This window comes from Lolium rigidum, chromosome 6, assembly GCF_022539505.1.
Source record: "Lolium rigidum isolate FL_2022 chromosome 6, APGP_CSIRO_Lrig_0.1, whole genome shotgun sequence".
Taxonomy (NCBI): Eukaryota; Viridiplantae; Streptophyta; class Magnoliopsida; order Poales; family Poaceae; genus Lolium; species Lolium rigidum.
Window position 1 is genome coordinate 140,559,491 of NC_061513.1, and position 15,684 is coordinate 140,575,174.

Below are 15,684 nucleotides of genomic sequence, written 5' to 3' on the forward strand. Positions count from 1 at the left end.
CAAGAGATCGATGGATTAATTAGGTGGCCCTCCTCTGCTACCGCCCTTCTTGTTTCTGAAGAATCATGCCCCGCTTCGCGATTCGTGCTACTAATCTTTGCATGATGGCCCACCGTTGTAACTGTATATTGGATACATGTTTAGTTATCACACTAACAGTACTATATACTCCCATGTGAAATGTTTGATGTTCCGCTGCAGTATATGGTGGTCTTTCCCTGTTGTTTATAAGAAAAAAACTGTGACAGGATTTGTTTCCTAAAAAATCAAATAGAAAAAGGAGCTAGCCGACCCAACCAAACCCAACGTGCAGATTCTCCACAAAGCGCTTGGCAGTTGGGATGATCGTTGGGAAACTGATCCTCTTTTCCTGCCAAAGCCACCAATTTTCATGGGCGATCACATTCATCATCCTGGTAACTGTTGAGTTACCCGACCGGGTGCAATCATCCACGGACAGTTTTTGGGAAACGTCACTTTTCCCTGGCATTCTGTCGTAGCATGAAGTTACCTGATTAGAGCATGTCTAACAGACCCCTTAAAAGGGTCAAACCCGTATAATAACCGCCGATATACGGGGTAGAGCTCTACCCGGCCGTCTAGCAGACCCCGTAAAATAGGTCGCCGCGTCGATTTTTTACAGTTTTGGCTAAGGGGTGGCTTTTGGCCCCTTACTTGTACGGGAGGCTGAATACAGGGCCAACCCCTCACTCGTGGCGGGCTGAAATTTCAGCAGATAGCAACTGATTTTGCGCATAATCTCGCTGGAATCCGGCCAAATTCCGGCGAGCTGCGGCCGAGGGTGGCGGCACGGGGCTAAGGGCGGCGGCGCGCGAGACTGGGGCGACGGCAGCGCGGCAGGGCGGCGCGTGGGCCGGAGCGGGCGGCCAGGAGTGGCCATGGCGGGCGTCCGGGAGCTAGAGCGGGCGCGGCCGGGGCCGGCGGCGGCCGGAGCGGCGCGGGCCGGGGCGGGCGGCGGCCCGAGCTCACGCGCGGTTGTGGCGGGCGGGGGCGGGCGACCGTGGGCCGGCAGCGGCGGCCGGCCGGGACGGGGCGGGGCTGGGGCTGGGGCTAGAGGAGGAAGAAGGAGAGGACGAAGAAGAGGAAAAAAAATTAATTTGGCATATTTGAGAATATTCCCTTTTACAGTTTAGGCATACAGCGCAGCTTGTATCGGATTCTGTGGGATCAATTGAAGAAAAAAACGACTCCTCTCTCGCGACCGCGTCGTCCCCCGCGGGCGACGGGGCCGCGCCGCCACCCCCCTCGTCCAGCTCCCCCCTCCCCCTCTTCTCCTCCGCCGTCGTCGGCGTGCGTCGCCGGGCAAGGCCCGGGCGGCGGCGGCCCCTCGTCTTTCCCCTCTCGGCGCTGCGCCTGCGCGGGGTAGGTGCGTCCGGGAGGTGCTCCTCGGCCGGCGGCGGTTCGGCGTGGCGGGGTGAGATCCGCACGTCGGGTGGGAGGAGGGGTGGCGGCGCGGCCGTTGGCGGCGGAGCTGCGCAGGCGGCGCCATGGCAAGGCCCGCTCGTCCCAGATCTAGGCCCAGGCGGGGCCCGGAGGGGCACGGCGGTTGTTCTGCTCTTGGCACGCCGGCGGCGCTCCCTGGAGGAAGAGAAGGCGAGGCGGCGGTGGGTGGGCGGCGGCGGCACTCGGCCGGCCGGGCGCGGCGTAGCGGCGGGGCTTTACGGGCCCTTTTGGGTCCGGCCGGGCCGGTCCGGGCCCGGTCCGCCTCGTAGCCTCGTCCGGTCGGCTACTGCGAAAGCGGTGGAGGCGGTTCCCTCCCGCGTGGGCTGCGGTCTCTGCTACCCCCGCCCCGCCGCATCCCTTTTCTTCGTCTAGGCCCTGCTCCGATGACCACAGTTAGGCGGCGAGGATGGCTACAAGACCGTGGTGGCGCGTGCGGGTGGGCGGCATGTTAGGTGGAGCACGTCGGGGCGTCTGGGGTGGTCGGTTTGGTGGTCGGGAGAAATCCACGTCGGCGGGCTCGACACCGACGCGGTGACGCCTACGGGTGTCACCTTGCCTTCTCGAAGGGCGTCGGGTGTACCTCCTCCTCAATCCCCTCCGCATACCGGGGAAACCCTAGGACTAGTCCGGACGATGGCGGCGTCATCGTCGTCTCCTTGGTGAAGGTGTTGCTTGGTATGCGGCGCCTCGGCGTGCTAGGAGCGTGGTGGTACTTCTCCGGAGGGCGCAGCGGTTGCGGGTCATCATCGTTTTCGTCGATCTGCCGGTGTCGGCATTATTTTTTCTTTCCTTTCTTTTTCTTTTCTTTTGGGCTTGGTTGTGCTGCGGCCCCAGCGCGTTCGTTGTATCGGGTCGTTTGCTATATTAATATAGCGGGGCGAAAGCCTACTTCGTAGTAGTACAGTTTAGGCATACGGGGTCTGCTAGCTCGGACGAGTTTTCGGCCGATCAAAATTGAATACAAGGCCCTCTACCCGTGTTTTAAGGAGCAGAAAAATACGGGGTGCTCTTAGAGCGGAGAGGGTGACAACTGGAAGGTGCGTTGGGGGTTCCATCGCTGTACTAATTGAACGCTCGTCTGGCTCTCTGCGATGATCCATCTCCACATGAGGTGGAGGGGCAACACGTTTCGTTTCATGTGGCTCTTTTCAGTCACGGCCAGGCTGAACTTGTTCAAGATGCATCCTCAAAATTGATTTCTATTTTACAGTTCTCTCTCTTTTCTATTCTTCACGATAAGCCTCTACAATTACTTTATAAAAATAATAGAAACCTAAGTCTGCGTTTTTTAGGATTTAAACCTGAGTGGTTGGGTTATACATCCACGGTCTAATTAAGTGAGTTAGATCAAGTTCTCACTTAAATGTGTTATATATGTGACCGCAAATTTGCAGTCAAAATATCAAGGAGTCCTGCACGAAGGAACAATTTTCTTCAAATAAGAATTCATACAAAATATTTTGTCCCTTTATGCTAACTAGGACAATTGCCCGTGCGTTGCTACGGTTTTTTAAATGATTGCGACTCCAACAGTGTGGAATGGCATGTCAAGTGCGTATCGTGGTGACAGACTTGACCTTTGTTATCCATGTAATTCTTAGGTCAAATTCTATTACCGACATCATATCACACTATCATGGATATTCAATCCTACAAAAATTTCTAATTTCTTGGAAATAACATATGTACCTTTCTTTAAGCTGTGTCCATCTGCTGGGATCCTACAATAAGAAAGATCAGGTGAAAGCGATTCGAGTTTGCTCATTAATGAAGAAAATAATTATGTAATCCCATTGAATGATTTATCGACATAGGACTCCACTTCTCCTAGCCGCACTCACCTACCCCCATGGCCGCCCTACTACTACAACCAAGCTCCAACTCTCATTGCCTCCTCATGCTAGGCATCCGGCCACACTTGCTAATGGTATTATGTAGCGACAGATGGTCGACATTCGTGTCTGCAGCCCTCTGTCGTTGTTGGTTGATGTGTACAAGGTCGTCGATGCCAGCGAAATGAGAGAGCAGGCGACGAGGAGGTTGCGGTCAATGCGAGAAATTCGCAAGGTCCTCATCGTGTAGCCTGGGAAGCCCCTCCCGCTGGTAACCCTCCTCCTCCGTTTAGGTTTCCATCTTGTTGACCTTCTGGATGGATTCGGTAGCACACGTTGGGCACTGGGCAGCCCCTTCCGCTTGTATTCTCCTCATATTGGTAGATGGTCGTCTCGTCGCCCTCTAGGACGAAACCTCGAAGGCTCCCCGTGCCAACACAACCTGGAACAGCAACTGATGGCCTCCCATTGGATTTGGACGGCCTTTGATCGTCCTACCAACTGTCTGAGTGAGGCACATTCAAGATTACATGGGCGAGCCGCAAGCGGCGCCGAGGCAGCGACTCAGGCATGAACAAGAATTCCACATGCAACCCTATGCAGTTATGTTGCGTGTATCATATGATTAGTTGGGACAATCCGTGAACTTATATTGAATATATCTAAGCGAAAAGTATATATAGAAATTTTCATTTTTTTGGAACGTTTCTTTTTCCCAAAACACTATTTTTGTGTTCCTCTATGTGTTTGAGAAGCTCTTAGTCCGTATTTGTTTTTGTAAAACAGAAAGGCAAAACCCAAGCCAGCCCAACTAACCCCATGGCCCATCCACGCACGCAACAGACGTCAGCCGCTCCCAACCCTATCGCTAAGCGAGCATCTCCCTCGAGGCCTCGACCAGCCCGCCACCACTCCAGTCCTCTCCTCGGTGGCATATCTCTTTTTTCTCCTCATTCGAGGGCCCTCGTCTCCCCCTCGATCTCACAGAGCACGACGGCGGTAGAGGTCGGCCCCTGCTGTGCTGTGCTCCGGCCTCCTTCCTCCATCCATTGTATTCCACCTTGATCTCTCTTCTTTCCCAAATTCTTCTGAGCTCGCCCCACCCATCCATCGTGTTCCACCTTGAGCCCTTCTTTATCCCAATTCCTCCTTTAATCCGCTCACGTATGTCACACGGGCGTGCAATTCCTCTCATGTCGGGATTCAACATATTTCACAAGCCTGCAATTCTTTCTTTAATTCACCCACATATTTGCTGTTGCTTGCTCTTCCAAGCTGGCTCGTTTCAATTCAAGAAATTTAGACATATAAACAGGTGGAACTCTGTATGTGCGAGCGAGGTGGTACTATTAACACAAAATATCAGTTTCCAGACCAGGGACGTGCTACGATGCGGAGCAAAGCCCACCGCGTTGGTTGGCTGCCGGGAGCCGCCCGAGGCCGACAAGGTCGCTAGGTCCAAGGGCCGCCAGCACGCCATGGGCCATCTCCCTGACCTATCTGAGGCGTCGTATCACCTGAGCAGGGGCGAATTGGGAGGGCGGAGGATGGGGAGAGTTCCGTGCGTTGAGTTTGAGAAAAAAAGAGAGGAAGAAAACGGTATGGTGGCATTAGTGTGTATTATGCGATTTGGTGGGAGGGTAAAACGGTCCAAAAAAAAGCGTTGACGAAAATTTTGGCAGAAACCTTAGCTCCTTTATTATTAGGTATAGATAACATGAATAAAGTAATCCAAGTGTGGAACACTAAACTTTGGCCAAAATAGCGCACTCATTTACACATCACAATATATAAAGCCAATACGATAATATTAAGAGAAAGTAATACTCCATAATAGGGTGGATGCGCAATACTGATAATATAATATCCCATAGTGAGCAGAAGAAGCTTGCAAATGTGTGTCAATGGACTAAGTTGGCCGTCTAGGCATTTAAGGTTATGCTAGCTTTATGGGATTTTTCTTCTGAGGACCTCAAATAATCCAAAAAAAGCAGTCAGATAATTCGCACCCTCAGATATCAACACTATCGTATCTCCTTTGCAGTTGACCAGTATCATGTAACATTCTAGCTTAAGGCGTAATAGGATTGATAGAATACTCATATTAAAAAGTTCCAACTTATTGAAATACTCATCTCCAAAGAACTTCGAGGTTAAACGCGTTTGGTCCAAAGCAATTTAAGGATGGGTGATTAGCCAGAAAGTTCTCCTAGGTGCGCATCAAGTGAGGACAAAATGCACATAAAGACTAGTGTTGGTCTATGACGCTAGTCTAAAGATCATTAAGAGCTACTAGTATAGGGTAGTACATATCTCACACTTGCATCCACATCCTGTCGATTCTTAGAAGTGCATAATATATCTATAAATTTTGTGTGGTTCTAAAGAAAATAATTACGCATATCACTTATACCCCTTGCAAAAAATCTACCTCTTATATTATGTCATCAATAAGAATGCCCGCTGCCCAGACCGGGCCAGAGCGTGTGTTGTTCCTCTCTATTGTAGCCATCGAAGAGATGAAGATCTAAAAGGTGACGGGACAACTCGGTCCACTTTTTGATGTTGCAAATCTAGGTTTCAATGGTGTACATCTAGAGATGCATTTTTGTGGTATTTCAGGAGCTCATTTTCAACATCGTTTTGATGACCATTCGTCTCTCTCGCGCCAACTATTGATTAGTTGTTTCTTGTCCAACGCCATCTATTCTTCAATCTTCTGGCTAGAGGGCCACTGATACGTCTCCAACGTATCGATAATTTCTTGTGTTCCATGCCACATTATTGATGTTATCTACATGTTTTATGCACACTTTATGTCATATTCGTGCATTTTCTGGAACTAACCTATTAACAAGATGCCGAAGTGCCGGTTCTCGTTTTCTGCTGTTTTTGGTTTCGAAATCCTAGTAACGAAATATTCTCGGAATCGGACGAAATCAACGCCAAAGTTCCTATTTTCATCGGAAGCATCCGGAACACCGGGAAGGACCGGAGGGGGCCACGGGGCCACCAAACCCTAGGCTGGCGCGGCCGAGAGGGGCCGCGCCGCCCTATGGTGTGGCCCCACTGTCGGCCCTCTGCGCCGCCTCTTCGCCTATATAAAGCCCCTGGATCAGAAAACCCGATACCAATTGACGAAACTCCGAGAAAAGTTCCGTGGCGCCGCCGCCATCGCGAAACTCCAATTCGGGGGACGGAACTGCTGTTCGGCACCCTGCCGGAGCGGGGAAGTGCCCCGGAAGGCTTCTCCATCGACACCGCTGCCATCTCCATCAACACCGCTGCCATCTCCACCGCCATCTTCATCACCGCTGCTTGCTCCCATGAGGAGGGAGTAGTTCTCCATCGAGGCTCGGGGCTGTACCGGTAGCTATGTGGTTCATCTCTCTTCCATGTACTTCAATACAATGATCTCATTGAGATTCATATGAGTTTGTATCACTACTATCTATGTGCTACTCTAGTGATGTTATTAAAGTAGTTCTATTCCTCCTGCACGTGTGTAAAGGCGACAGTGGGTGCACAGTGTTAGTACTTGGTTTATGCTATGATCATGATCTCTTGTAGATTATGGAGTTAACTATTGCTATGATATATTGATGTGATCTATTCCTCCTACATATGCATGAAGGTGACGAGTGTGCATGCTATGCTAGTACTTGGTTTAGTCTATTGATCTATCTTACACTAAAGGTTACTTAAACATGAGCATTATTGTGGAGCTTGTTAACTCCGGCATTGAGGGTTCGTGTAATCCTACGCAATATGTTCATCATCCAACAAAAGTGTAGAGTATGCATTTATACGTTGCATTATGTGATCGATGTTGAGAGTGTCCACTAGTGAAAGTCTATTCCCTAGGCCTTGTTCCTAAATACTGGCTGAGTTACTACTGCTGCGTTACTACTGCTTGTTTCTTGTTTCTCTGCGTTACTACTGCTGCAATACCACCACCATCAACTACACGCCAAGCACTTTTACGGCACCGTTGCTACTGCTCATACTTATTCATACCACCTGTATTTCACTATCTCTTCGCCGAACTAGTGCACCTATTAGGTGTGTTGGGGACACAAGAGACTTCTTGCTTTGTGGTTGCGGGGTTGCATGAGAGGGATATCTTTGACCTCTTCCTCCCTGAGTTCGATAAACCTTGGGTATCCACTTAAGGGAAACTTGTCTGCTGTTCTACAAACCTCTACTCTTGGAGGCCCAACACCTGTCTACGGGAAAGGAGGGGAACGTAGACATCAAGCACTTTTCCGGCGCCGTTGCTCGGGGAGGAAAGGTAAAAGGCTCTCATACTCCGGTCCCGGGTAAAGTATTTTTTACGGCGCCGTCGTGTGTGTGCTCAAAGCTATTTCCTTTAGATCCTGCAATTGCATCTTGTTGTTTCTTGTTTACACTAGTTTGGCATAATGTACAAGAGTGAGCTTCTTATTCTATTTCCTGATTTAAAACATGGATTGTTTGATGCGAAAATTAAAAAACCTATGAAATCTTCTTTGCATGCTTGGTAGTAATATTAGTATGAACGCTTTGAACACCATTGTTGACAATAATATAGAAAGTTCTAAGCTTGGGGAAGCTGGTTTTCATGATCTTTTTAGTCCCCCAAGCATTGAGGAGAAAATTTTCTTTGATGATACTTTGCCTCCTATTTATGATGATTATAATGATAGTGGTCTTTTGGTGCCACCTACTATGGAGAGTGAATTTGATTATGATTACAATATGCCTCCTATATTTGATGATGAGAATAATAATGATAGCTACTTTGTTGAATTTGCTCCCACTACAACTAATAAAATTGATTATGCTTATGTTGGGAGTAGTAATAATTTTATGCATGAGACTCATGATAAGAATGTTTCATTTGATAGTTATATTGTTGAGTTTGCTCATGATGCTACTGAAAGTTATTATGAGAGAGGAAAATATGGTTGTAGAAATTTTCATGTTACTAAAACACCTCTCTATGTGCTGAAATTTTTGATGCTACACTTGTTTTATCTTCCTATGCTTGTTACTTTGCTCTTCATGGACTTGTTTATTTACAAGATTCCTATGCATAGGAAGCATGTTAGACTTAAATGTGTTTTGAATTTGCCTCTTGATGCTCTCTTTTGCTTCAAATACTATTTCTTGCGAGTGCATCATTAAAACTGCTGAGCCCATCTTAATGGCTAAAAAGAAAGAACTTCTTGGGAGATAACCCATGTGTTATTTTGCTACAGTACTTTGTTTTATATTTGTGTCTTGGAAGTTGTTTACTACTGTAGCAACCTCTCCTTATCTTAGTTTTGAGTTTTGTTGTGCCAAGTTAAGCCGTTGATAGAAAAGTAAGTACTAGATTTGGATTACTGCGCAGTTCCAGATTTCTTTGCTGTCACGAATCTGAGCCCACTGCCCTGCAGGAAGCTCAGAAAATTATGCCAATTTACGTGCATGATCCTCAGATATGTACGCAACTTTCATTCAATTTGAGCATTTTCATTTGAGCAAGTCTGGTGGCCTAATAAAATCCATCTTTACGGACTGTTCTGTTTTGACAGATTCTGCCTTTTATTTCGCATTGCCTCTTTTGCTATGTTGGATGAATTTCTTTGATCCATTAATGTCCAGTAGCTTTATGCAATGTCCAGAAGTGTTAAGAATGATTGTGTCACCTCTGAACATGTTAATTTTTATTGTCCACTAACCCTCTAATGAGTTGTTTCGAGTTTGGTGTGGAGGAAGTTTTCAAGGGTCAAGAGAGGAGGATGATATACTATGATCAAGGAGAGTGAAAGCTCTAAGCTTGGGGATGCACCCGGTGGTTCACCCCTGCATATATCAAGAAGACTCAAGCGTCTAAGCTTGGGGATGCCCAAGGCATCCCCTTCTTCATCGACAACATTATCGGGTTCCTCCCCTGAAACTATATTTTTATTCCATCACATCTTATGTGCTTTTTCTTGGAGCGTACGTGTTGCTTTTGTTTTTGTTTTTGTTTGAATAAATTGGATTACATCATGCTTGTGTGGGAGAGAGACACGCTCCGCTGGTTCGAATGAACACATGTGTTCTTAGCTCATAATATTCATGGCGAAGTTTCCTCTTCGTTAAATTGTTATATGGTTGGAATTGGAAAATGATACATGTAGTAATTGCTATAATGTCTTGGATAATGTGATACTTGGCAATTGTTGTGCTCATGTTTAAGCTCTTGCATCATATACTTTGCACCTATTAGTGAAGAAATACATAGAGCATGCTAAAATTTGGTTTGCATAATTGGTCTCTCTAAGGTCTAGATAATTTCTAGTAAGGTGTTTGAACAACAAGGAAGACGATGTATAGTCTTATAATACTTGTAATATGTCTTTTATGTGAGTTTTGCTGTACTAGTTCATCCTTGTGTTTGCCTCAAACAACCTTGCTAGCCTAAACCTTGTATCGAGAGGGAATACTTCTCATGCATCCAAATACTTGAGCCAACACTATGCCATTTGTGTCCATCATACCTACCTACTACATGGTATTTCCCGCCATTCCAAAGTAAATTGCTTGAGTGCTACCTTTAAAATTCCATCATTCACCTTTGCAATATATAGCTCATGGGACAAATAGCTTAAAAACTATTGTGGTATTGAATATGTAATTATGCACTTTATCTCTTATTAAGTTGCTTGTTGTGCGATAACCATGTTTGCGGGGAACGCCATCAACTCATTGTTGAATTTCATGTGAGTTGCTATGCATGTTCGTCTTGTCGGAAGTAAGGGCGATCTACACTGAGTTGAATGGTTTGAGCATGCATATTGTGAGAGAAGAACATTGGGCCGCTAACTAAAGCCATGTTCCATGGTGGAAGTTTCAGTTTTGGACAAACATCCTCAAATCTCTAATGAGAAAAGAATTAATTGTTGTTGAATGCTTAAAGCATTAAAAGAGGAGTCCATTATCACGTTGTCTATGTTGTCCCGGTATGGATGTCTAAGTTGAGAATAATCAAAAGCGAGAAATCCAAATGCGAGCTTTCTCCTTAGACCTTTGTACGAGGCGGCATAGAGGTACCCCTTTGTGATACTTGGTTAAAGCATATGTATTGCGGTGATAATCCAGGTAGTCCAAGCTAATTAGGACAAGGTGCGGGCACTATTAGTACACTATGCATGAGGCTTGCAACTTATAAGATATAATTTACATGATGCATATGCTTTATTACTACCGTTGACAAAATTGTTTCATGTTTTCAAAATCAAAGCTCTAGCACAAATATAGCAATCGATGCTTTTCCTCTATGAGGACCATTCTTTTACTTTCAATGTTGAGTCAGTTCACCTATTTCTCTCCACCTCAAGAAGCAAACACTTGTGTGAACTGTGCATTGATTCCTACATACTTGCTTATTGCACTTATTATATTACTCTATGTTGACAATATCCATGAGATATACATGTTATAAGTTGAAAGCAACCGCTGAAACTTCATCTTCCTTTGTGTTGCTTCAATGCCTTTACTTTGAATTATTGCTTTATGAGTTAACTCTTATGCAAGACTTATTGATGCTTGTCTTGAAGTGCTATTTATGAAAAGTCTTTGCTATATGATTCGAGTTGTTTACCCATGTCATATACATTGTTTTGATCGCTGCATTCACTACATATGCTCTACAAATAGTATGATCAAGTTTATGATGGCATGTCACTCCGGAAATTATCTTTGTTATCGTTTTACTCGCTCGGGACGAGCGAAACTAAGCTTGGGGATGCTGATACGTCTCCAACGTATCGATAATTTCTTGTGTTCCATGCCACATTATTGATGTTATCTACATGTTTTATGCACACTTTATGTCATATTCGTGCATTTTCCGGAACTAACCTATTAACAAGATGCCGAAGTGCCGGTTCTCGTTTTCTGCTGTTTTTGGTTTCGAAATCCTAGTAACGAAATATTCTCGGAATCGGACGAAATCAACGCCAAAGTTCCTATTTTCATCGGAAGCATCCAGAACACCCGGGAAGGACCGGAGGGGGCCACGGGGCCACCAAACCCTAGGCTGGCGCGGCCGAGGGGGGCCGCGCCGCCCTATGGTGTGGCCCCCTGTCGGCCCTCCTGCGCCGCCTCTTCGCCTATATAAAGCCCCTGGATCGGAAAACCCGATACCAATTGACGAAACTCCGGAAAAGTTACCGTGGCGCCGCCGCCATCGCGAAACTCCAATTCGGGGGACGGAACTGCGTTCGGCACCTGCCGGAGCGGGGAAGTGCCCCCGGAAGGCTTCTCCATCGACACCGCTGCCATCTCCATCAACACCGCTGCCATCTCCACCGCCATCTTCATCACCGCTGCTTGCTCCCATGAGGAGGGAGTAGTTCTCCATCGAGGCTCGGGGCTGTACCGGTAGCTATGTGGTTCATCTCTCTTCCATGTACTTCAATACAATGATCTCATTGAGATTCATATGAGTTTGTATCACTACTATCTATGTGCTACTCTAGTGATGCTATTAAAGTAGTTCTATTCCTCCTGCACGTGTGTAAAGGCGACAGTGGGTGCACCGTGTTAGTACTTGGTTTATGCTATGATCATGATCTCTTGTAGATTATGGAGTTAACTATTGCTATGATATATTGATGTGATCTATTCCTCCTACATATGCATGAAGGTGACGAGTGTGCATGCTATGCTAGTACTTGGTTTAGTCTATTGATCTATCTTACACTAAAGGTTACTTAAACATGAGCATTATTGTGGAGCTTGTTAACTCCGGCATTGAGGGTTCGTGTAATCCTACGCAATATGTTCATCATCCAACAAAAGTGTAGAGTATGCATTTATACTGTTACGTTATGTGATCGATGTTGAGAGTGTCCACTAGTGAAAGTCTATTCCCTAGGCCTTGTTCCTAAATGCTGCTTGAGTTACTACTGCTGCGTTACTCTATCGCTTGTTTCTTGTTTCTTTGCGTTACTACTGCTCGCAATACCACCACCATCAACTACACGCCAAGCACTTTTACGGCACCGTTGCTACTTGCTCATACTTATTCATACCACCTGTATTTCACTATCTCTTCGCCGAACTAGTGCACCTATTAGGTGTGTTGGGGACACAAGAGACTTCTTGCTTTGTGGTTGCGGGGTTGCATGAGAGGGATATCTTTGACCTCTTCCTCCCTGAGTTCGATAAACCTTGGGTATCCACTTAAGGGAAACTTGCTGCTGTTCTACAAACCTCTACTCTTGGAGGCCCAACACTGTCTACAGGAAAGGAGGGGGAACGTAGACATCAGCCACATGTGAGGCTTTTAGGCTCTACCATTGCATCATCCATTCATTCTATCCCAAGAGGCGATGTTCCCTGCAACGGAGCGGGTGACCACGGGCTGAAGCCTCTGTGCATCGACGTTGGAGAAAGACCTGGTTGTAATTTGTATCTTTGGTTCAAGTCCTTTTTGTTAAATACGAGGACTTAGTTGTAAATTTATATTTCATTTGTTCCATATCGATAATTTGTAGCTCCGCCGCCTTATTTAGTGGAGTTCCAAGTCCTTGAGGCTCTTCCTTGTTCAAGAAAAAAAAACTATCTCATCCATCTTGGAAAATGTAGTTCCTAGTAAAAAAATGTTGTACCTTTTGCGACCTGACCTATAACATAACATGATGTAATTCTTAACTTGAATCTCTAATAATCGGATTTTCTAATCATGGTCACAATAATAGCAAATCTTTTTTTTTGAGAGACTAATAGCAAATCTTTTAAAGAAGCAAAAATAGAAGCAAAGAATTTTTTGCCCCTCTAGATGACCAAGCATTTGTTTTTCTGCTTTCATAGCAGTTTTCAGCAATAGAGGCCCATGCTCATGGACCTGGTTTACCAATCGACAGATGATGCATTTTCCACGGGCCTCTTATGTTGAAGGCGATCATATATGACGGCCCAGAGAGCCCTTTAGATACATCGGACGGTCACGATTTCCGCTGAACTGAACACAAAGCCCTGCATCCCCGAAACCCTAGCGTCTTACGCCGCCCCCACTATAAAGGCCTCCTCCTCCCTCTTCTCCCGCTTTCCTTCACACCCCCAGCCCGCGCCGCCGCATTCTCCACACCACCAAACCCTAGCCCTCCTCCCTCCGCCCACCACCATGGCCGGCTCGCAGGAGTCCCTCGTGTACGCCGGCGTGATGCGCGGCCACAACGACCAGGTGACGGCCATCGCCACGCCCATCGACAACTCGCCCTTCATCGTCTCCTCCTCCCGCGACAAGTCCCTCCTGGTCTGGGACCTCACCAACCCCATCCAGGCCACCCAGGACTCGAGCTCCGAGTACGGCGTCCCCTTCCGCCGCCTCACCGGCCACGGCCACTTCGTCCAGGACGTCGTCCTCAGCTCGGACGGCCAGTTCGCGCTCTCCGGATCCTGGGACGGCGAGCTCCGCCTCTGGGACCTCTCCACCGGCGCCACCACCCGCCGCTTCGTCGGCCACGACAAGGACGTCCTCTCCGTCGCCTTCTCCATCGACAACCGCCAGATCGTCTCCGCGTCCCGCGACAAGACCATCAAGCTCTGGAACACCCTCGGTGAGTGCAAGTACACCATCGGCGGCGAGCTCGGAGGCGGCGAGGGCCACAACGGCTGGGTCTCCTGCGTCCGTTTCTCCCCCAACAACTTCGCCCCAACCATCGTCTCGGGCTCGTGGGACCGCTCCGTCAAGGTGTGGAACCTCACCAACTGCAAGCTCCGCAACACCCTCGATGGCCATGGTGGGTACGTCAGTGCCGTCGCAGTGAGCCCAGACGGTTCGCTCTGCGCCTCTGGTGGTAAGGATGGAGTCACCTTGCTGTGGGATTTGGGTGAGGGCAAGAAGCTCTACTCGCTGGACGCGGGCTCCATTATCAACTCGCTCTGCTTCTCGCCCAACCGCTACTGGCTCTGCGCGGCGACACATGATTCCATCAAGATCTGGGATCTTGAGTCAAAGCACATCGTGCAGGACCTTAGGCCCGAGATCACAGTCTCCACTAAACAGGTTTGTTTCCCATGCCTGCCATCATTAAATAGTTCCATATCGTTGCTATTGTTTCCTATTGTTGATTGTGTAGATTTACTGTTTGATTATGATATGCTTATTACTGTTGTGGCAACATAGATCTGTTTCATTTCGTTGTAGCTGCTGTAGTTGTCAAATTTATTTAGTATTTTGTTCTGTACTAGTTTCATGCCAAAACCCCCCAAACCTCAGGTTCAAGCTTAGATTCTCAACGTTAACCCTAATAATGGTCTTAGTTTGTTGCATCGTATCATATAAACGAAATGTCAACAAAAGTGCCCATTTGATCTATAGTCGGTAGATATGAAAAGGACCTGATGCATAATAATGTTATTGGACTGTAATCTTGCTTGATTGCTTGTTAAAGCATTGTTTTTAGCTTTATTGTATATACTGAGGTTAGAATGTGGCAATCCTGTAACGCATTAGATGCGTGTTCCAGTAGCTTTTTTGTCATAGAATTTTCTCTCAGCTTGCCAACAGTGTAATTCTCTGTTAAATTTATTTTGGTTTTGCTAAATACAATGATGTGAAATACTATGTTCATCTTTGCTATGTAGGGTGTAATGTAGTTAGCAGTGATCTTTTTTGAATGGTCAACATCTTTTACTTATTTTCTCCAATGCATGCCTATGTATAATTATCAAAACCGTCACCTCTAAACTGATCTAGTTGCTTATTTTCTTAGGCTTAGATCCTAATGCTAAGTTAATTCAAATCCTATTGTATTAGAATTTCTTCTTACAATTTTTTCAATACTGTTGCACAGCTGCTCTACTGCACTTGTTTGAGCTGGAGCGCGGATGGCAGCACTCTCTATGCTGGTTACACTGATGGAACCATCAGGATCTATAAGATCTCAGGGTTCAGCTACTCGAGCTAGATTATGCATCTTGTTTTAGTGGCCCTTGTTCAGTTAAACGGCTGTGGTATCTTCTGTTTTGACTGTCTAAAGGCATAATGTCTGCCTTGGTACTTCTGCTTAATTTGCTATCTGTGTCTTAGCCTCTGTCAGTCATGTTCTCATGGATAATGCGGATAGGTACTCATTTGCACTGTGTTTTGGTTGCTCAATATATTGTCGCATGAATCATGGAGTCTGCTGCTGCTTGGTAGTATATTCAGTTGGTGATGTGTTTTCCTGTACCATTTTGTGGAATGTTCATTGAATGATGATGATGTTCCTGCTTGGCAAACAAGAGTTCTGAATCCCACTGAGCAGCCCATGGTCTGAAATACTAAGTTACACTAAACTAAAGATGTTAAAATGCAAATGAGTTAGAATTATAGCAAAGGTTTCTGTGGATGGAAAAATGTATATTTGCAAGGCCACTTCGATGG

General features: G+C 46.6%; 1 protein-coding gene across 1 annotated transcript; it reads left to right on the forward strand.

Moving 5' to 3' along the window:
- Window positions 1-13,434: 13,434 nt before the first annotated feature.
- LOC124665990 (guanine nucleotide-binding protein subunit beta-like protein A) lies at window positions 13,435-15,438 on the forward strand. The gene is made up of 2 exons (XM_047203344.1): window positions 13,435-14,322; window positions 15,113-15,438. Exons 1-2 carry the CDS (start codon window positions 13,438-13,440, stop codon window positions 15,224-15,226), a joined length of 999 nt encoding a protein of 332 aa, XP_047059300.1. The 5' UTR covers window positions 13,435-13,437; the 3' UTR covers window positions 15,227-15,438.
- The last annotated feature ends 246 nt before the right edge of the window (window positions 15,439-15,684 follow it).